At 36.4% G+C, this 22,236-nt stretch overlaps 2 protein-coding genes across 2 annotated transcripts; one reads left to right on the forward strand and one right to left on the reverse strand.

Moving 5' to 3' along the window:
- The first annotated feature begins 5,680 nt into the window (after nt 1–5,680).
- On the forward strand, nt 5,681–8,227 carry LOC139104023 (homeobox protein Nkx-2.5). Its single transcript, XM_070659241.1, has 3 exons — nt 5,681–6,898; nt 7,054–7,142; nt 7,371–8,227. The coding sequence occupies exons 1-3, from the start codon at nt 6,613–6,615 to the stop codon at nt 8,139–8,141; spliced, it is 1,146 nt and encodes a 381-aa protein (XP_070515342.1). The 5' UTR covers nt 5,681–6,612; the 3' UTR covers nt 8,142–8,227.
- A 6,542-nt stretch (nt 8,228–14,769) lies between these two features.
- On the reverse strand, nt 14,770–20,932 carry LOC139104090 (homeobox protein Nkx-2.5). The gene is made up of 3 exons (XM_070659308.1): nt 19,028–20,932; nt 16,019–16,235; nt 14,770–15,833 (listed from the first exon to the last, which is right to left on the reverse strand). Exons 1-3 carry the CDS (start codon nt 19,494–19,496, stop codon nt 15,509–15,511), a joined length of 1,011 nt encoding a protein of 336 aa, XP_070515409.1. The 5' UTR covers nt 19,497–20,932; the 3' UTR covers nt 14,770–15,508.
- Nucleotides 20,933–22,236: the final 1,304 nt, after the last annotated feature.

Raw genomic sequence — 22,236 nt, forward strand, 5'->3', positions numbered from 1 at the left:
AGTGCACCTCAGCACACGCTGTTCAAAGTAAAAAAAAAACAAAAACCTGCGGATGCTACCAGCTGAGATATCGAGATAATGACGATGCCGAGAGGGGCGCTCTTCCTCGTCAGGAATTTGGCTACAAGATATGTTCGATGATCTGTCTTTTTGTAGAGGCAGTTCCCTTTGAGATTTCATCGAGCTCTGTCTCTCAATCAATGTTATGAAAGCCATATCATCGATGAACATATCAATGTTGCATGCTTTGTAATTAAGACCTAATTTTCGGTTAAATCGAAGCTAAAATAGCGACGTAGATTTTGGCAAAAACAAAACTCTAGAACCGCGAAATGAACATTGATAGAAATTAATAATCAACTTTGAAAGCTTTTCGGAATGGCTATTCGTATTTTAACGTTAGTATATATACAATGAAAAATTTTATTAACCGAAAAGTTCATTACATTTGATTTATTTGTACAGTTATAAAGCGAGGAAAAGTTATATCTCGAAGCACAATTATTAATCGGGCTCGTAATTCTCTTCCTTGATCTTTAATACAAATCTGATGGAAACTGACTGCATTATTGATCAGCGAAATGCCAGACCGATGAGAAATATGTTCCCGCTCGTAGCTAATCTAAAACAACGAGCGCGCGATATGGGCACAAAATCGGATCCCGTCGGAAGGGTACGTCCCATAAATAAGGAACTCGGATTTCGAGAAATTCAATAAGCGGACATTATCGAAAAGAGAAACGACCGACCTATGCTCCGGCTGACAGAAAGCGGTCTCGATCAGAAAAGTCGATATCTCAATTGGCCGCGCTATCAGACATTAATGAATTTTCAACGGCGATCGCCTAATATTACAAAATTAGTTCGCTGCTTCGACCATCGGCCCTGATATAGCAAGAAGTCGGAACCGCATTTCCGAGGGTCATAAATCACGAAAAAATAGGCGCAGGAAAGATCGTTTGTGAAAAAAAGGGGCAAAAAAAAAAAGAAAAAGAAAAGAAAACAAAAAAAAAAAGAAAATAAAAGAACATGATTGAACGGCGCGACAGGAAGAGGAAAGGTGAATATCAGATTAAAATTCTCCTCGCTCTTTCTCATACTGGTCCCTTTCCTCGCGCTCTGCATGCTGGCAGATGAATGTGGCCCTAAAGAATAATTAAAGCCGCGGTTGAGAAATTTGCGGCGCCGAGAGCTCGCTATTACGCACGTGGAGGGAGCTCGACGAATCTTAATTAAAGTTTACGGCGTGTAATTTAGTTTATTCTTCGTTTGACGCTGGATTGGATTTAATCGTGCGACTTTTATCCTTCCTCAGAGCAATTAAGCGTATTTTAGTTCTAAATCGCGCACAAGTTAATAAGTTTTAATTTTATGACGATACATATCGTTCTCGATTTAGAAATCAGCATAATGATAAACGCCAAGTGAGAAAAATATATATCAGCATTAACAGCGCCAATGAATTGACACATAAATAATTATAAAATTGGAAACACGCGCTTATCTCGATCATTAAATAAAAAGTTAATTAGTTGTAGAATGACCTATGACACGCGCTATATTTAGATTCGTAAAAACTGGATTTGTAAATAGTTTGTAATATTTACAGAATATTTCACATCACACGCGATAGAAGATGGTAATATATGCCATCTGTCTACAGAGATAAGTACTGTTCGTTCAATAAGTGACTTTATCTTTTCTTTTATAGACGGAAAATTTACAGATGTTTGCAACAAATATTTTCAATATATTTTATAAATTAAAAACACTTGTGTCAAAGAAGTAAAAAGAAAAATACGTATCTTTAATTCAATTTACTGTAATCTGTTAGATATATCCAACGTTGGTAACATAGAAAGTATTTGAGGTATTAAAGACTATCAACTGCAGAGAATTTGCTGTATATTGGTATGAAAGTACAGAAATCTTAAGTTAATAATTTAATAAAAAAAGTTTCACGAAAAGTTTTCATAATTTATAATATAATATTTGAATTATTTACTCGTATGAAATATTTATGTTTGTGGATACTAAAAGAACTTAGTTTTTTTTACTTTGAATTATTTATTATTACTAACTAGTTTAACGTTTTGCTTTTAAATTTATTTTTATTATTTTAATAATAATCATTTTTAAGAAATATTTCTTATTTAGATTTAATGACAAGTTATCAACGTTTTATCGATATTTTACCGATTACACAAATGGGCTTTCTATCATATTGCTTTTTTTTAAATTAAAAACAATTTAACTTAAAGGAAGCAGAGGAAAATAGAAATATTGACAAAAATTATTTCATTACGGTGTCTATAAACTTGGCGAACGAACACAGCAAACGCGGACGTTCGTTCGTGATGTACGTTGTTGGTATGTTATTTTTGTAGTGATTTATTTGTTTAAGAACTTTCTCGTTCGGTGTTCGTTCGTTAAATACATACACAATCTTTAAAGACATATGAAAAATACTTATGTATTTTGATAAAATTATTGCCGTGCAACTTTTTTTAAGATTTGCGATTTTAAAATATTCTTTTAAATGTGTGATTTATTAAAAGAATGATAAGAAATGGACACTTATTTATATTCGTAAGAAAGCCGTTGCTTTCCCACGATATTTCTCTCTAATTATACGAAGCACTTTAGAATTTGATTTAAAGTCAAACAATGAGCTACAAAATTCCCAAAGACATCATTTCGATATTGAACATGTCGCTGTCTGGTTACCGCTAATTGAAAGATAATTATCTCGTTACTGTGACATCAGACAGGGAGCAGGGGAGGAGCGTGTCATAATTTCGACAGGGTGGTTTCGCTGTCAGTATCGGGACTCTCGGGAAACGGAGTTAAAGCACAAACAAAACAATGCATTTTTCCTCGAGTAACAGGAGGAGATCCTCCTCGGCCCTTTTTGACTGCGCGACTTCGACGAGTCGAAACTAACATAATCCAGACGCGCTTCTAGAGGCGCCCGAAACCCTTGACGCAACCGTGGCTGGAATTCGAAAAATCGCCCGCCTCGAAACTCGATGCAGTGCGTTTAGACATACACATATACCTATACCTTGTTGCCACAATAAGTTAAAAAAAAAATTTGCTTAATATTTTACTAATTATATTTTTTATTTCCTTTCGCTGGATTTTTGTATTTTTATTTAAAACGTTGGGTTGTTATTATAATAATATTTTCGAAGCATTTTGCATAGTCAATTTTTTTATTTAATTATTATTAAGGTGAATATTATTTTATATAAATCAAAAGTAAAATGAAATAATGATATACGCGGAAAAAAAGTTTATAAAAATATCATAAAACGGTCATCTTTATGGAGTTTTCTTGTTAACTGACGCGATCTTATTAATGCGCCCTGTTAGTCACGCGTGTAATTATATACACGCACAAGAGCGGCGCGTGCGTGGACATACGTTTGGCTTCGTGCGTGGTAGGCGCCAAAAGATAGCAAGGCAGGCGCCTTCTTAACTGTGGGAAAGAAGCGCCGGCGTCTGGAAAGTCCTGCGAAGGCGCCGTACGAACGTCCTCACAAATCTTTTAACTAACTTTCATTTATTTTTCGGTCATAGATAACGTTTCCAAGTAAAATGAGCGGTGCGAGTGTTCTCAGGATTTTATCTTTCGCAATCCGAATCGTAACTTTACTGTAACGTAATCAACAACCATGCGATCAAATAATTTATTTAAACGAAATGATGTACATACGTACAATTAATAGATTAATTTATAGAATTTCTTTTTTATTAATACTTCGTAAATTTATGGCATTTATTATACTATATTAACTTAATTGCGAGAGCACTGTTAGATATGTTATTTAAATTAACGTTATTCTACGACACGTTAGATTCGACAGGCTGATAATCAGGTATCTGTTGCGAGGTAGAGACACAGAATCGATGCATTTTGATTACTCGCATGCTAAACTCAGGTCGTGAAAAGAGATCTCGGCATAATGCGGTGTCCAGTTGCAAGACGGGCTCCGTCCGTATTGCTGCATAAATGGACCCTTTGTGCTGTCGTCTCACATCTAAATAGCCGCATGCGGCCTCGGATGCCCTATACGTGTACAGTTTATAGAAAAATCTAGCACGGTGGCGTGTATTGGCCAAGCATGTGGGGGGTCCTATGCCGCCCATGGTGAGCCGTCTTCATTTTCGGAATCTGGCTCTTTTTCTTACCATTATCGATAACTGTTACGCATTATTAGACAATGCCGGATAAACTGTATAGCGGGTCGGAAGGAAATCTTATAGGTGGTATTACCTGAAAAAAAAAAGGAGATGCGTTTCGGTTCATTATGTAAAAAAGAACCTTAGGTGTTGACAGTACAATCATCGAATTCGAGTCACATAGTTGACGTTATTTATCGTTACTTTAACGTCCAAATATTGTCAAATATTGAATTTGTTATCTGCAAAGTTTTATTTTTTATCAGCTCTCTTTACGGCTAAAGTACAAGCGTTACGTTGAATGAATTAAAAATAAATTCTATTAATGTTGTAAAAGAAAACGATTTTTAAGGCATATAAAAAAACCGAAATTTCGAACGTATTGTTTAACACACTGTCTGCATATGCGAGCTTACAGACTTGCAGGTCTGCAGACGGGGGGTGCTCTTTAGTGAAGAGGTCAGCTCGACTACGCGTTTCTGCACTCGAGTGCATCGAACTTTTGTCGTTTTTCCATGAGTGGCCCAGACAATTGTATGTATCTGGATGTCTAGACGGCAGGTCATTTCATGTTTTCTGCTGAAACAGAAATCGCGTTAATTTGAGTCTTTTCCGTTACTTAGTGCCGACAATTACCGACAGAAAAAAAAAAACTTCCGTAGCAAAAAAACTTCTCTACTTTTTTAAATATTTACCGCAAATTTAATTTTTTATCACGACTTAATTATATTATTTTATTAATATTTTTTTATTTGATCGCTAATTATCAAGTTTTCTTTTAATTAAATTTAGTTAAATTGGAAGACTGTATAAAAAAATAGTTTATCCATGTGGTCCGCGGCTACATTATAAATCGAATTACAATGTTTAAAAAAATGTTGACAAACGTAGAAAATTTAATGGGGTACACGAACAAAATATCGTTAAAATAATGAGTTATATTTAACAAATTATTAATTTAATTTTTCCCCCTGAGCAATATAATGTCACTTATATTTAATTAATTCTGCATAAGCCTCAGTTGATTTATAATTAATTTTACGGATCGTAGGAGGCACGTTGCTCGCGAAAAAAAAAAAAATCAATTACGCTGCGTGTTGTTTCTGGGAAAAACGATGATGATTAATCGAGGGAGAGCAAGAGGGAACATATTGCGCAAATGATCGTTTAATCGTTGCTTTTAGAAACACGACTCGCTGCTGTTTCGATTGGTTGGATTCGTTTCATATAGGCGGGTCTTTCGTACTCTCCTCCGCCTTGCGTTACCAGCGGCTATGGCTGTCGCTAACGCAAAAAGATTTTTCGCTGCCTTTACAATTATTCAAACACTTTCGAGATCAATAATTATTATACCACAGTCGTTGCTCTTATTTCGATTGCGCTTTTTCTATAGCAGCATCTGACGAAAAGAATCGACGATTCAAACTTTTTTTAAAAGTTAATTAAAACTGATCCCGTTGATTGAATTAGGATCGATTTAGATTAAAATTATTTCACGACACTTTAAACAAAATATAAATCTATAATATACAAAAATTTTATTCCGACATTTTATTATTATATTTCGCATTGCGTTTGATAATGATGGAATTATGATAAGTTGTTTAAAAATGTATTTATTAAAAATATTTATCTATATCTAAATCACTTTTAAATTGAAAATGCATCGAGGCTTTGCGCATTTTAATACACAGAGCTACCATTAAAATTGTGCGTAATTGTGGTTGTGTAAATCTACAGTCGCACACCGACGCGTTCTCACACTAACGTCAGTGTATCGCCATGATGTTCCTGTGCGACGGTACCAACACTTGACTCCCTTGCAAGATCAAGTCACATTATACGTCTGCCCTCCGACCCGACCACTCAACCGTGACCATCCCCCGAAACAGGGATAGTGCATCGATAAAACGACTGTTCGTTCCTCTTCGCCAATTTTACAGACACTTGGACGCAGTGACGTGTTTCTCATCGTGCGTTGATATCAAATTTGGACAATTGATCGGAGTCACGAACGAATGGTTAAAACTTTCACGTGGAATTTTGAAAGTTTTCTCATTTGAGTTTCATAACTGACAGTTCCCAAACGTGGTGCGCGTTGCCGAAAATTCTGTTCGTGAATTTAGAATAAAATTCGACGACGAGGCTGTCAAGATTTCAACGGAGGCAAAATTAATTTAAACATTATTTAAGTCGATATACAGAGAAATAATCGTCGAAGTACGATTGAATGATTAAACCGCGATGGTGTAGTGAATTGCCAAGATCGATAAAGTGAGAAAGCTCTGGTTGCTAAGTTCTGCTCAATTGTTGAGTGAAAAAGATGAAATTTGTTTGAAAAGAGACACGATGCGTCGAGGATTTTTCTGACACAGTGACGTTCGGCACATAACGAGTGGTTGGATTGAAAATTAAAAATGCTTTAGAATGTTGTCGTCTTCGGTGTCAACTCCGTTCAGCGTTCGTGATATTCTCAGCGAGGATCAGCAGCTCGGTGTCATGGATTGTTACACGCATCATCAAAATCAAGCACAGCAGCAGCATGTGCATCAAGATTATTATTCGTACAACGTTGTCCCGGAGAACAATTGGGAAATGGATAAATTTAAAGAACAACCGATGTCGAGCTATCAACATTATTCGGATCTCAACCATGTTCACCAATTAAGTCAGGTGGTACCGCCGTATCAAGAGACTTCTATCACAGAAGACGGTATTGCTTTATTCTATAAAAGCTTTAATTCAAATAATATTTGATAAATGCTAAAAATGATATACATTATTATAATACATACTATTAAATTTAAAAAATTATCTAAAATAATAAATATATTTCCTAATAATATCTATGTAATAAATTATTTTTAGGTAATATCGTTACGTCAAGCAAAACAGAACTGCGCAAAAGCCAATCTGGTAAAAGAACAAAACGAAAGCCACGAGTGTTATTTTCGCAAGTGAGTTTAATTCCCTTTAAACAGATTTAATAGATAATAAAATAATTTCTTTAATTATATTTATATAATAATTTACTAAAATAATCTTACGAAAATTATAGTATTTATAAGCATAAGTATTTAAATTAAAATTAATATTTGTAAAAAGTTATAAACATATTTAAAATAAAATATTGAAAGCACAAGGTGCTAAAATAAATATAAATAACGCCATAATCCACTTCGCAGACACAGGTTTATGAATTGGAGCAGCGATTTAAGCAGCAAAGATATCTGAGCGCACCTGAAAGAGAAATGTTGGCCCAGACCCTGAAATTAACCAGCACACAAGTGAAGATTTGGTTCCAGAATCGCCGATATAAGAACAAGCGCGCCCGAATTGAGGACGCTGAGAAATTGCAGGCGCAAAACATGAAGAATCAACCCTTGAAAAAAATCGCCGTGCCGATTCTAATTAAAGACGGTAAACCCAACGTGCAAGAACCGTACAATGCGCCTTATTGGCCGAATATCCGATCGGATTTGAACGCCACGATACAAACAGACTTCCGGACAAACGATATGCGTCTCAGTCCAGACTTCAGATCCAATTCAAACGACGTTAGAATCGATTCCAACATTAGCCCCGAGTATAAACCGGAAATAAATTCGGAGATGCCCGGAAGATCAAATCTGAACGAAATGCCGAACAGGCAGCACGTACCAGAATACAGGAGCAACTTCGTGACGGAGGCTCCGCCGAATCTGCACGATTGCAATCGATTAATTAAGACGGAATTCAAAACGTGCGCGAACATTAACGAAGCCGCTTCGTATCCGGAACTGAAAACTGTTCAATCCGATAACAAGCAGCTTATGACCGATAGGCGAATGTCTATGGATGTATCTAATGGCGAGTACGGATTTCCAAATTATATTGCTCCCACAAATTATCAAATGCAGTACGTAAATTATATGGAACAAGTACCTATGGATCAAAATTTGCAGCGGCTGTGGTAGGTTCACCTCGAAAAAGAGATTTAAAAAATATGATATGAAAAATTGTAATAATTAAACACGCATTAAAATTGCTGTCCTCGGATCTACAAAGATCGGCAAAAACTGTTGATAAAAAAAAAAGAAAAAAAAAAGAAAAACTTAGATTTAATAATTAGTTAAGTCGTCACTTAAATTCTTTCAAACAGCAAACTAGTTACGTGTTGCTCGAAAGAACTTCACATTTATCCGTAAAATATTTAAATACTTTTATTAATCTAATTATTAATACCGATTATTAATTAATTTAAAATCGATACGATAATGATTGATAAAAAAAATAATAATTTAAAGTTGATTGTATTTTTTTTTTTTTTTTGTGGTATTATGTATAATACGATATATTTTTTATGCATGTAACATAATAAAAAGGTGAGATAATAATTAATCATTCTTCATATCATTTGTCTAAAGGGTTAAAATAATTGTGACATTAAATTTAATTGCTGAATTGTAAAGAATAAACTCACGCGTGCACGCGTTAATAAAAAAAAAGATAACTATCAAAGTAATTAATCAAAGATATATTCTTCAATTATTACGTGTACGTAAACGATTTAATTAGAAATATGCCGCGTAGAGGAATAAGCTAGAATAGAATTGGCAGCTGTTTTTTAGTTAGCTAAGAATTTTCCCTTTGAAATAATAACGCGCCGCACAAGGGAGCGGAAATTACTTTAAGTGGCCTTTGCGGAAACACCGAGCACTTTTCTGCATGTTATGTGCCCCGAAATTTTTTTTTCCTTTTTTTTTTTCCTCTAACTTTCAAGTGCAGACGCTAGTTGTGCAATAAATTAATTTCGTTCGAATGGTATCTCTTTAAGAGCAAAACTGTGTATATTGCCAAGAAGTTTTACGAAATGTGTTCATTTTTTTTATTAAATGTGTAACACAAATATGAAAGTGTTGTATCTTTCCGATATTACAGTTCAGATACGTTTTTTTATCTTGATTTTTAGAAAGAGCTTTACGTCGACATAATTTTAGAAGATAATTAATTTTGTTTTTACAACTTGTATAAAAATATAAAATATGAATAACCTACATGCCGTTATATTATTGCAGTTAATAAAATTATTGCTATTGTACAATTGTTATTACCAAAAATTAAATGCATGCTACTTAAGTGCGGTATATTTTCCGCCAGCATACCACATGCATTTACGCGAATACTTCGTTTATTTACGATCGATGTCGATTTCCGCCGAATTAATCTTAATCCGGATGCCTCTTGTAAGTTCGCGGTTCAATACAGAAATATGGCGAAATGGCATTTATAAATAGGTAAGTTCTGACAGCTTGAGCGAAGCCATGGGCGCCTTTTGGGTTATCACGCGAACATGACGGGTCATCTGGCAGTCAAGTGCTGCCCACATAGACGATTTACATCAGTGTAATCGCGTTTATGGTGCTACTGGTGCCATAAAGGACCATGGGAACAAGCTGATAAGAGTGTCACTGTTAATTTTATAAGACTCACGTGGCCGTATTGTATCTGCTTAAACGAAATGCAACCTGCACCACAATCCCAGTCCAAATATACACCTATCGCTATACTCGCGTCTTATTTTGAGCGAAATTAATTCATAAGATCGTCTCGTCGATGCAAATTGTCTGCGCGAAATAAACAAAAGATTAACGTAGCGTAAAAAGAAATAAAAAGAGTGATGGCAAAAAGACTTGTTTTAGGCCTAATTTTGGCATTAAAAAAAAAAAAGAATTTTTAATTTGAGGTGAAAAAAAAATTGGCGAAATTTGCCATCACTTTTTCTATAAAATTTTCATCGAAAAATAATAGAGGCAGGCAAAATTTTTAATAAATTGCATAATTCTCATGTTACGTAGCCAGGATTAGATTCATGTTAATTTTAGGATGTTAACTGGATTAATCCTTTCGGGCAAATCTTTCTCGTGTTTCTTGCACCACCGATGCATCGATGCATCACTCCGCATGCACTGTACATTTATGTCCCATGATCAGCACGGTTCCATTACGATATCATGTATTCAGACAATCAATCACGAAACGTTCAACATAGAAATTCGATCTTATTTGCTTGTAAGCCAAAAGGGGCCGCCGCGACAAACGTTTGAGCGAGGTCCCAAGAGAGAAAGCACGCGACGCTGTGCAAATAGATGAGCACATGCATAGACGTACCAATGTCCACAAATCAAACGATTTTAATTGTAAATGAAAAGCTTTTTTATGCGTACAGGTCATTAATCATTTCGTGATAAAAGAAAAAAAAGATATTAAAAATTATGGAATAAAAAAACGTACTTGTCGCATTTTATATCGATATGATAAAGAAAGAAAAATAATCAATAAATATGCTTTTAGGTTAAAAATTAATTTATATTATCGCTGATTTATTAATTGTATTAAATTAAAAAACGATTATCATATTTATTTAATAATCTTATAAACGTGTAAGAGAATAATTATAGTAATATAATTTTTTCCCTTTTTTGGTTGTTTTTTTTAAATTTAAAAATACAGTGAGACTAAATAAAATTTAGCTAACATAAGATTTATAAATAATAATTTATTTAAAATTGAGATATGCGTTTATTGCCGTGGAGATATCTGCCTTACCGTTTGTGAAACCATAACCGTTTGTCGTGTGAACTAGAAAGATCAAGGGATGAAACTGCTTTCTTCAGAAACTCACTAGTTTAAATACCTGATTTATCAGCCAAAGAAACAGTCGTTTTCAGCCGACGCCTTTTACTACTGACAAGTCCTGCACTCTATTTTACTATCGAAGATATTTCGAAAATATTAAAATTATATGTTTTAACGTACAGCATTAAAATGTATCTTGTTTATATTTTTTTGCTTGCGTAAATCTGAATTTCTTGTCATACATTGTACGTTTAAATTAAAAGGGATGGGCTTCAGTATGATTGTCACCATTGTTCTTTTTTTTTTTTTTATTATTTTACATACTTGCGACATACGCATATACAGTTTCTCACAAATTTTACTTACCGTTCTGCTATCTAGATTCATTTAATTAAATCGCACATTATACTTATTCGTAATATTAAAATTAAATTAACATAAGTTAGGAAATTTAATTAACATAAATTAACATAACGTTTTCTTTTTGTTTTCAGAGTGCAAGGTGAGTCGCTGGTGGGAGTAAGTTGCCTTCGTAATACGTAAGTACAAGAAACCTATGAAATATTTGAAAGAATTTCTTTGAGTCGTGGCGGCTGCATGAAACACCGCTGATTGGCCGCTCGTACGCCAATTTTCCTCGACGGCGCTTCGCCACGAAAAATCGCTAAATTGCTTCTTTGAAATGCCGGAAAAGCGAAGGAAACGGTTCCCTCCGTAGTTCGCTCAAGTTCTTCTTGGTAGACTTCAAGCGTCGTTACTCGCTTGATGATCCGCGTGATGTACTCGGGCTGATTTTCTCCCACCTTCGTAAATCCACAAAGTAGAGCAGGCATCAGTGAACAGAGAAATAGAAATATTTTCGTACATGTGAGGCTGCATAAAATACAAATTTGGTGGATAAGAAAGATATTTAATTTATTATCTCTCGTTATTATTATTCTGAAAATTAGTTTCGTGTTTTAAACTCGAAAATTATTCCTCCCAAGCTTTAGATTTTTAATCTTTTCCTTAATAATATACTTTAAATTTTTTTTTATAATTTTGTATAAGTATTCTAGTTTTTACGAATGGAAAGTTATCAAGTCGTTTTATTTGTTCAACGGTATAAATTACAATCGACGTTGTCGAGAAAGAAATAATATATTAAGTGGTATATCAGATTTAAATATATAAAAATGCACTTTAGACTCGTAAATCATATTCGTCTCTAGTGCGTTTCCGACTGTTTTCTGCGAAATGGAGAGGTGTCCCCTTTAACGTCTTCAATAGTCCATGTGACACTCCGGCTCCTAGGTTTCCTTGGCAACCATCCCAATTGAAACGCGTGTCAGAAGTCGGAAGAATGGTATATAAGAGAGGTAGGAAAAAGTGACGACAGAGACGAAAGTAACGATTGAAATCTCAAACTTGGAACCGGCAATTGCGTTTATATTACTTTGAAGAGATGGGGAAATCAGATTTACGTCATGTACTTGCTTTATTACGTGAAAGTTAAGAGAGTCTATTATTTATCTCTGTAGTTTCTTCGATTTCGAATTATAATAAATAGCGTCCTTAACGCTCTTTTTAATAAATTGTTTTAAAAAAAGAATTTAGCGAGATTCGTAAAATATCGAGGGACGTGCTCGTATAAAAAAAAGATGTTGATTATACATTTAAATTTAGTCATTTATTTGACATCCATTGCAAGGGATACCACAGGCGCTTTAAAAAGTCGGAACTTTTTATCTTGCACGCAAATGGTTCGTATAAAATTGATAATCGCCGCTATATAGCCGCGAATTTTTTTCTACTTTGATTTTTTTAATAAAATTTAAATTGATCTTGCTTTGATAACCTTTTTGCAATAAATCTATGACTCGCGATATATTTATATACGGATTTATAAAAATGGGAAAATACTGAAAATTAGAAATATCGAAATACTATTTCAAACATTTTTTTTTTTTTTGATTAACTTTTATTTTTTACTATTAAAACGTTTTTAAATATCGATAAAAAAATCTATAGTTAATATTTTTTTATTTGAAATAGCGGTTTGATTAATGTGTATTGCATACAATTAAATTATAATATTTTATTAATTAACAAATAGCTTTAACGTTATACAAATTTCTATTTTATACTATTTATTTAATGCGAGAAGCTTTCTCGTAACAAACGAAAGGCGAGCGCTTGGAGAACGATGTAGCGAGGGGTTAAGGCGTAGAGCCATAGAGGGTGATCAAGGGAGAGGGTGGTCTTGCGCTATTAACAGCTAATGAAAATTAGCTTTCGTCGGTTGATTGAGCGTTAAATCGTTCCTTTCTCGTTTTACGAGACAAGTCCATCAGTGGTGCACTCGAACGAATGTACTTCTGCTTTAAATTGCGAGCTTGTTACCGTCACGTCAATAGCAAATTTCTGAATTTAGAATTGAAAATGGTTTCGTCGTATCTTGAACTAAGGATATTACGATTGCAAATACGGTTAAACTTATTTATTGAATAACGGAACAGATTTTTAAACGACAACAAAATAATATTTTTATTGTAATAATTTTTAATTTCTTTTTAAATGAGAAATAGTACATTCGGGGATAGTGCGATATTTAAGATTAATTTATTTTATAAAATCTTTATGCACTTATTTATCACATACGAAGAGACTTGAAATATCATTAAAGTAGTTCTTATTTATTTATACCAAAGATTCGAACGATAGGTTGACTGCAACAATTAATGCAACGACTTCCACCCGTAATCTGTGTTAGAGTTTAAACGCGACGGAAAATCGTTGGGGCTGTACAGACTTCATAGTCGCTTCTGCAGTCCATTATTGCTCCGTTTAGAACAGTTCTAAACATTGTAAAGCCATAATGCTCTCGCGCTAAACGAGGCCTTGTGTCGACGCACAGGTACTGTTAATGCCACGTAGAAAGCTCATCGTAATAATTTGCGGCCTGCGTCACGAAAATTTTGCCGACCACTACGGTTTATTGATACTCAGAAGCGCCCAAAATACGAATTACGAAGAACGGATGACAGGCGAGGCAAGAATTTTCCTGCCGCTTGTCAAAATTAAAAGTTCTTTTATTTATTTAACTATCCGCGTATATTCGCGTGTACATAATTATTATTTCATCTTTTATTTTACTTAATTCTTCTTAAAACGTTCAACGGAATATCTACAGACATTCAACTGCGTTACACATCCGACATAATTAACGCGACGTTATAGCAAATTAATAAATATAATTATATCATTAGCTGTCAGTTATCAGCAAATTAAAAAGTACTAATTTCTTTTTTTGCACTCGGAAGTCATCCTGTAAGGTTTTACACGGCGGAATGTAAAAGGCGTTTCGGTGAGGGCAATGTAACACTTTTGTTTACAACAGATGAGTGTCAGATCTAGATTTTTTCTCGTCCGTCGGTTAAGCCTGCTCGTCTCCGCGTCTGAATAAACATATCTGATGTCTGCTAGGCCCACCCAGACACAGCTATTAAAACCCTTATGAGAAAGTCAGTTGTAATACCGTTAAGAAAACTCATCTTCTACCTGCAACTTTGTATTTTTCTTTATCCCCTTTCGAGATTGAAGGAATTCTGGGGTGGGAAACTGATGGAAAAAGAAGTTACGACAAGTCGTGGTCGATATACATATATTTAAAGACATTTACGCACATCTGCACTTAATCTATAAATCGAGTTTGAACATGATACATGCACGGCGCATGCTGAACAAATTTAATTAGCGTTAAATATTTAATTAATTTTACATTACACACATTCCGCTATTAATTGCACATATTCCGTCGGCAATTTGAAGAACACGCTTTAAAAAAAATTTATTTCTTTTAAGAATCATGCTCTATAACTTCTACATTGGACAATATTTTATTAATTTAGATAAGAAGCATGATGATTTGTTGTTTTCATAAATTCTGCAACATTACTTCTTGAAATGGGAAACTTTAACGTAAAACATCGAAAGATTAATAAGAAATTAAAACTATAAAATTATTAAACTATAAGCTTGATTTAACAGACATTACTTTTCTGTTTATTTTTTTTAATTTAAAATTGCATACTTTAGATAACAGAAAAGAAAATGTTAAAGATATTAATGTTTCGTATTTTACACATTTATTTACAGACTAATTTACACAATTGGTTTTTATATCGTCATTGAATTATAATAGATATGCAATAATCTCATACGGATATAAGATTAATTAAATTATTTACGCGAGTTAATGCCGTTCTGATGAAAGTATTTTTTACGAATACGACATACGCCGAGACTGAAATCATAAATTGAAATGCAATTGAAAGACATAGAAATGACGTGTTAAATTGGAGTACATTAAAAATTAATTATTGCGAAGTGTTGTAAATTATTAATGACATAGATATTTTCTATCCTAATAAAAATGTAAGATATACTTTGCGCTGAAACCATACAATATGCTAAATAAAAACAATTCACAAATTTTTATACATAGATATCTTCTAGTTTAGCATGTTATTGCCTGAGTCTTTCATTTCATTTCTAAGATAAAATTATAGATTAAAGGGGAAGAAAGAAACAATCTTCTTTTAGTAGTACCTCTAGCTAAAAAGTATTGTTTTCTAAATAATGATATTTCGCGTCATTCTCCGAAGTACCATCACCTTCGTTTAAACGTGGAACAACATTCGGTACCTCGAGAGCAGTCTATCGTTCACTTCTCGTCCTTGATTTTCGAAATTTGATTTGGATCGAAATCGGGGGTAATCGGGCTTTGTACCTGAACGTGGGTGGCATGTAGGGGTGGGCAGAGTAGCGGGTGATACGGCAAGCAATAATACGGGAAACCGCCGAGCGCTTTGTTCGCGGGATGAATTTGCGGATTCGACATTTGCCCGGGAAGTTGTCCGGAACCACGAAGAGGTAATCCCCTCAGATGTTCATCCGGATGTACCAAAACGCGCACAGCCACGCGTCTCGCGCTTCCAGAGTTTACGAGAGCGCCCAGTTCTTGTTGCTGGCGCCTCTTGGTCTTGTACCTGAAGTCATTAAGCAAATCAATAATTGTCAATAGAATCGCAATTAGATAAATAGATAGAGAAAAATAATTAGGAGAAAGAGAAAGATTTACTTTGTTTAAAATGCTACTTTTCGAAACTCGTATTAAATCAAGAACGTAACAAAAGATTTAATAAGATGTGTAAGCATAGATAAAAGATTGCACCGTCGATTCTGAAACCAGATCTTGACTTGCGTCTCGGTCAGTTTTAAGCCACGTGCTAGATCTGCCCTCTCCGGCCCCGATAGGTATTTTTGAGCGGCAAATCTTCTCTCCAGTTCATAGACTTGTGCGTGTGAAAACGCAGCCCTGCTGCGTTTCTTTCTGTTCTGCAAGCTCTGGCTTGAATTTTGCGATTCGTACGCGTCGTCCTCCGCCTCGTCTGTAAAATAGTCGAACATACCTCTGATTCGCAAATAAAACTGCGGCTTACTGCGTGCTGTGTGGATAAACTTTAATTTTACTAACCACATACCGAAATATATTTATAAATCGTTGTAGTTTGCAAAAGAACGGAGCTTTTAAGCTTTTGAATATCAACGAACATTCGAGTCTCATTTTTCGCATAACGCGAGCTTGGCATTTAAATTCGTTTGCGGATAAATATTTAGATTTGCGCGAGAATCTGCAACTATACTGTAAAGCAATCGTTTAGTCCGAAAGTCGGAGTAACCATCAGCGAGCTATAGAGACGGTGAACGATCGGAGAAAGAGAGAGAGAGAAAGAGAGGGCGAGAGAGAACCTCGTTGCTTTTGATGTCTCGTACAAACATTAACACATGTACTCGCTACTCCGACATGTTTACGCTTCTGTTCCGCGGTAATTCTCCTCTAAGTTTAACCAGTGGCACTAGAGTACAATCATATTGCAGATCAGACTAGCTTCTTCTACTTGGCAACGCGCTTGATCCGCTACTTTGCGATGCACACCCCCCGCTATGAGCGAAAAATAATGTAAAATTAAAAAAAAAAAAAAAGAAAAGATAAAAATACGTTGCCTCGCGAAGCAAATTTCCGCATGGACATGCTTTAGTTTTGAAGTGCTCTTTCAGGTTCTTTTTATTTTTATTGGCACGAGAAAATCTTAAAATTACAAATAATACATATTAAATTTTTATAATCGTTTAACAATTTATCGTATTTTTATTAACGAAGTATCGTATTTGGAAAAAAAAAAACGCTTAGACGCTTCAATGTATCTTGACTTAATACGGAAAAAAATTAATAAACTTTTTTTTAATCTGACATTATTCGCAAAATAAATCGCGAAATTCTCAACTAGTATCATAATTATCTCGCGCTCAGAACGCTCATCCTACGTCAATGTTTATCGTCGGTGGTCAGCAAGAGACGTGAAGCATTTAGAAAGATCTATATTTGATCACTTTCGACGTCGACTAGATGCCATCTCGTCCGGCTAATGCGTCCATCCTTCGGTTCTCGTCAAACATCCTATGGATGTTTATATCGAGTCTATATCGAGAGTTCAGCTCCAGGCGAGCAAGTGGCGTCGATTGACTCCGATTACGTCGATGATCCTTCGAAAGCACTAAAACGCTTTTCGGTCCTCCTCCGCCGTGCGTAGGGCGCAAAAAATTGAAAAGGATTTTCTCAGTGATTACCCTAATAAGTGGTTAAGAATAATTTGTCGCGACAACGCTGATTCTTTCGACAATCCATTATCATATTAAATGACTGGAGAGATTTCCCCTCGAAAGTGGACTCGTAATTTTCTGAGTGCACCTTGAATCGGTGCCAGCTCGTGTCTACCTCTTCACCCCCCGAGCTGCAAACAATACGCTATCGTGCGGTTTCAGGTGACGATTCTTCGCTTGAGAACAAACGCTTCTTCGCAATGCCAATTATTATACATTTAGCGGTATTTTTACATTACTCGACAATTAAATAAAATTTCCATTATTTCTATAGAAATTTTCTATTATAAATATATTTTGATACCACCGCGAATAAAATATTTCTATTGACAACTTTATGTGATTCTTTTATATTTTTTAATTGCGTCATAGTTTGATATATTTAATAATTTATGGTTATTATTAATAACGATTAAAACTTTATATTTTAAATATTGAAAAAGTCTACCTTTCCAATTGTATAGAAATACAAAAATCCGATATACTTTCTATCATGAATGCTGTTAATCATGATTGATTTCACAAAGCAGGCAGTGCGAGGGAGAGTATGTTTACCTTCATACTAAGATAACACTATTCTACCACGTAATTCTATACTTTCGTATCAATAACGAGGGCGAATATTACGAAAAAAATAAGCACGGTCCAGAGGGACGCAAAGTTAAACTATCTTTATTTCGCGTGTAGCACATGACGAACCTGCGGTGTAAAGTCTCTCAGTTAAATATAAATAATTGCTGTTTTACGGTGCAATTATGAAAAGATATTTCTCAGGATATTTCACATCGGTATACAATGCGCGGCGCATTTACGTATGCCAGTGGACGCAAACGATTAACTAAGAATTATTGCTATCGTATATGGAACACAGTGGCGCTACATGTGTCACGAATAAATCAATCACGGTGGTTTACTCGGAAATGGTTAGCGATCGTCGTAACCTTGGTCTAAAATGGTTTGGTCGAAACGGAGGTAATCCGCGAATCCTCGCATGCTTGAGACCCAGGAACAGAGTGTGGCCAGAAATCGAACAAGTGCAAGAAGTAGCCGGTACTCGTGACGTCTGCCGAGTCGAGTGCCACTTATGCTACTAAAATTACATTCAATTATGTTATCTGCGCTCGGGTTAACTTTAAAAACCCTTGAAAAGAGCTCGCCTGTTACGCGCGTATCTGCTCAAATGACCTCTTAAGTCCGCATCCTCGTGCCCGATACAAGATCCTCTGGCAGATCACCATCTTCTGGGACTTTTAAAATATTGTTTTCGCTCGCGGCATATTAGAGTCGACTTGGCAAGCTTTGTCGAAAATTTTTCGATTTTAATTTTCTTCGAGGCTTTACGCGAATAAGAATAAAATCTTTAATTCGATAGGTATATGTTTATAAAATTACTTATTGAAGGATTTAAATATTTAACGTTACGTTGAAATTTTATTCGTAAAATAAGAAAATACGCGATGCGCGATTTCGTTGTTCAATTTTACAGAAATAATTTGAAATACAAATGCCGGTTACGTACCTAGGTATTTATTTTTACTCATGTCCAAGGCTTCATCCTGCTGTCTGTGAGAAGTCTCCATCGGCTCTTTAACCGGCTGATACGCCGTCAAGTTTCCCAGGGTCTCGAAGTGATTTTTAAATGTTCCTTGGGTCAAGTGCGGGATGCCTCCGAAGTTTGATAAATTCGCCTGCGCCAGGTTTCTCCTTAGAATATCCAACTCGTGCGCCATGCTTAATTCCGGGGTGGGCAATCTCGGATAATGAATCACCTGATCGTGATCGTAAGCTCCGTCAAGCTGCTCGTTATCCACGCGCTCGTACTCGCGATTGTGTCTTCTCATCGGCGTGGACACTGCGGCTTGGATCTTTTCTAAGTCACATTTCCTCGTGTCCGCGCAAGAGTTTCTTCGACTTAGAATGTCCGCGATACTGAAGGGGGTCGGTTGAAAAGGTTTCGGCGAGGCTTCGCTGCGTTTGTCGTCCTCCATCACTCCGTGCTTTATTATTGATATCTTTCTCGCAACGATCACAACGAGAGCGGCTCCGAAATAATTTTCCCGATGCACTCGGCGTTTTCTCTTCAGAATTTTTCGTCTGTTTCAATTTTTCTTTTCATAATTATAATCATCGTCGATCTTCCACACATGAGAAAGTTCGTCACGTCACATATTACAAATCTCACCTTGCACTATTTTGTTAAAAAAAAAAAAAAATAAAACTGACTTCTTTCACTTGTAACGAGCTGTCGAAAAATCAAAAGATTGCGTGTTAAATTTTCTTAGTCACGTATGGCGTCATTCTCGCTTGTCCGTTGTCGACACGTCGCAATGGAGAATCAGCCGACGAATGTCAGGGCCTTTTCCGCGTTCACATAATCCCTAAGGTCCTCGAGCAGCCGGAGGATCGCTGGTAGGCCGACTGGCGTTATTAATTGTTATTCCCGAGTGCTCGACCCTTCCGATTCGAGTGTGCTTCGGTCAAGTGTGCTTGTCGCCCGCGGAGACTTATTTTTCGAATTACCACACTCAAACCCGCAGCACTCCCTTCCTCCCTCGGGAAGAGCCTCCTCTTTTACTGGACCAACCCCCACCTAAGTGATGCTTCGCCCTCTTCTCGCCCTTCTCTCCTTCCGCTTCGTTCTCTGTTTCACGAAGGTCTCTTCTACTTCCACGTAGATGATCTCACTCGCAGCGGTTTTGTCCCCGTTTATCGAGAGACGAAGCTTAACGGCTATCGACGCGCTCATCAGCTGTCGATCACTGCATGTCATGGAAATGATCTCTCGCTCCTGTCTAACGAGCTCGATGACGTTCCTCGTCACCCACCTTCCCGAATCTCGAGCTCTTCTAGGCGAGCTTGCACGCGCGAATACCGCGCGTTCCGAGGTAGGTGGAGCTTTCGATGTTCTACGTGCGATCGGACACGACGCTTCCGTCGCGACGCAAGCCTCGCCCTACGGCCAATCCACAGCTTTTCCCGCGACGTCGCTTTTCCACGGTGGCCAATCCAGGCCGGGGCACCAGAGAACTCGGGAAAGATTCTCCCGCGGAGTAGGATCGCGGGGGATTTTTAGATCATCGTGATCGACCCCGCCGGAAACGTACCGGCACTTTAGAGATTTTCTCGTTTTGTCATCCGTGTCAGCGAAGATGATAAAAGGCCGCTTAACTTCTCGCGACGAACCAATCACTCACGATCGTCACATATGACGACAGTTTCATTATCGATGCACGCCTCGTGATTACCTATGCTTAGTATTTGATCGCAGTGCACGCCAGCGAAATAGTTTCGCGGGTTCGATCGGTTCAAATTTAAAGTTTCCTTTCACATGTTTTACATATTTATTTTTTTTTTTTCGAGCTGTTATTTTTTATTTTTTTTTATTTTACGATTAATATTTTTATATTAATTAATTTTTTTTTTCAATGAAATCGCCACTGATAGTTTCAAAAAGTTACTCCGGTCTCTTTGTACGTGGGTACACAAGCGGAATAGTAGGTGCCTACGCATACTTCTCATCTCGATACACGACACGAGAGAAACTGCGCGGTGCATATATAGGGTATGCTTTACATAACAATCGCCGCTAAAGACTCGCGACATTGTCTGCCACGTGCTGGCACCCGGAGTTCCTATGGTAGTTTAATTAAGTGTGAACCACAGAAACGTGAACTACGCCTGAGTTGATCCGATGATGACCTCGCGCGCTCGAGATATCGATGAGAAAATACTTTCGCTCTCTCCACCGTCTCTCCTACCTCGTCATTTCGAGATGCATTATTCGCATGTTATAATAAATTATATATATTTCTTATAATTAATTATTCACGTCGATAAGATTCTTCACTTCAAATACGCAAATAAAAAAATTCTTTATTAAAAATTTTTTATTAAATTCTTTATTAAAATTCTTTATTAAGAAAACAATTTTTTTAATTAGCTTTTTATATTAAGTTATCGATTAACAGAGAAAAAAAAATGGTGAAAATCCTTAAATATGTAATAGGCAATTAAATCGCGAATTACATATGAACTGCTGATTCTAATAATCACCTACAATTAACAAACTTCTTTTTCGGCAAAGAAATAAATCGTGTATCAAGTGCCACCATTTATGCTTTAAGTATCCGAGCCGGAAATTGGAAAAACGCCATCCGCCATTTGCTTGTTACACTTCGTTTTATATAGGCGATCTCGGGCACGGTCTTAAAGTCTACATACCGAAACCTCTTTTTCTCGATCCGATCTAATCAATAATAAATTATAGGGGGATGGTGGTACATCTCTCCCCTAAAGCTAAGGCTCTGACCCTCCCGCTCAATTGGTCGCAATTCTTAAAGACCTTAATTGGCGCGGAAAATTATACCTTATTTCAGTTACTACCCCGAACAAGACCGGCGTCCGCCCTTCGCCGTCGTCCTTTACCCGACCCCCGCTGTACCTTGTTGGCTCTCGCCTTCTCCTTCATTCGCCCGATTTCTGCCACTCGGATATTTCTTTTTCCGCCACGGGCAATCATTGGAAATATCGCGCGATGACGAGCATCTAGAGCAGACATGATTTCGATCGGGAAATACGTCGTGAAATAGGTCGAGCGATTGCCGGATGAAGTGTCGATCGTTTACGAAATGAAGTCTCTGTCAGCGTACGTCTCGACAGCATCCGTCTGCCAATTCTGGTGGTTGTCGTGCGCGCGACAAGTCGGTCCTGTCGCGCAAAAAGTCTCGT

Source organism: Cardiocondyla obscurior, linkage group LG07 (genome assembly GCF_019399895.1).
Source record: "Cardiocondyla obscurior isolate alpha-2009 linkage group LG07, Cobs3.1, whole genome shotgun sequence".
NCBI lineage: Eukaryota > Metazoa > Arthropoda > Insecta > Hymenoptera > Formicidae > Cardiocondyla > Cardiocondyla obscurior.

Coding starts and splice junctions, on each gene's coding strand:
- LOC139104023 (XM_070659241.1), top strand. CDS start 6,613: ATGTTGTCGTCTTCGGTGTCAACTCCGTTCAGCGTTCGTGATATTCTC. Junction 6,899..7,053: donor GACTTCTATCACAGAAGACG/GTATTGCTTTAT, acceptor AATTATTTTTAG/GTAATATCGTTACGTCAAGC. Junction 7,143..7,370: donor CACGAGTGTTATTTTCGCAA/GTGAGTTTAATT, acceptor TCCACTTCGCAG/ACACAGGTTTATGAATTGGA.
- LOC139104090 (XM_070659308.1), bottom strand. CDS start 19,496: ATGGAGGACGACAAACGCAGCGAAGCCTCGCCGAAACCTTTTCAACCG. Junction 16,236..19,027: donor GAGTAAAAATAAATACCTAG/GTACGTAACCGG, acceptor ACTATTTTACAG/ACGAGGCGGAGGACGACGCG. Junction 15,834..16,018: donor ATCTGGTTTCAGAATCGACG/GTGCAATCTTTT, acceptor TAATGACTTCAG/GTACAAGACCAAGAGGCGCC.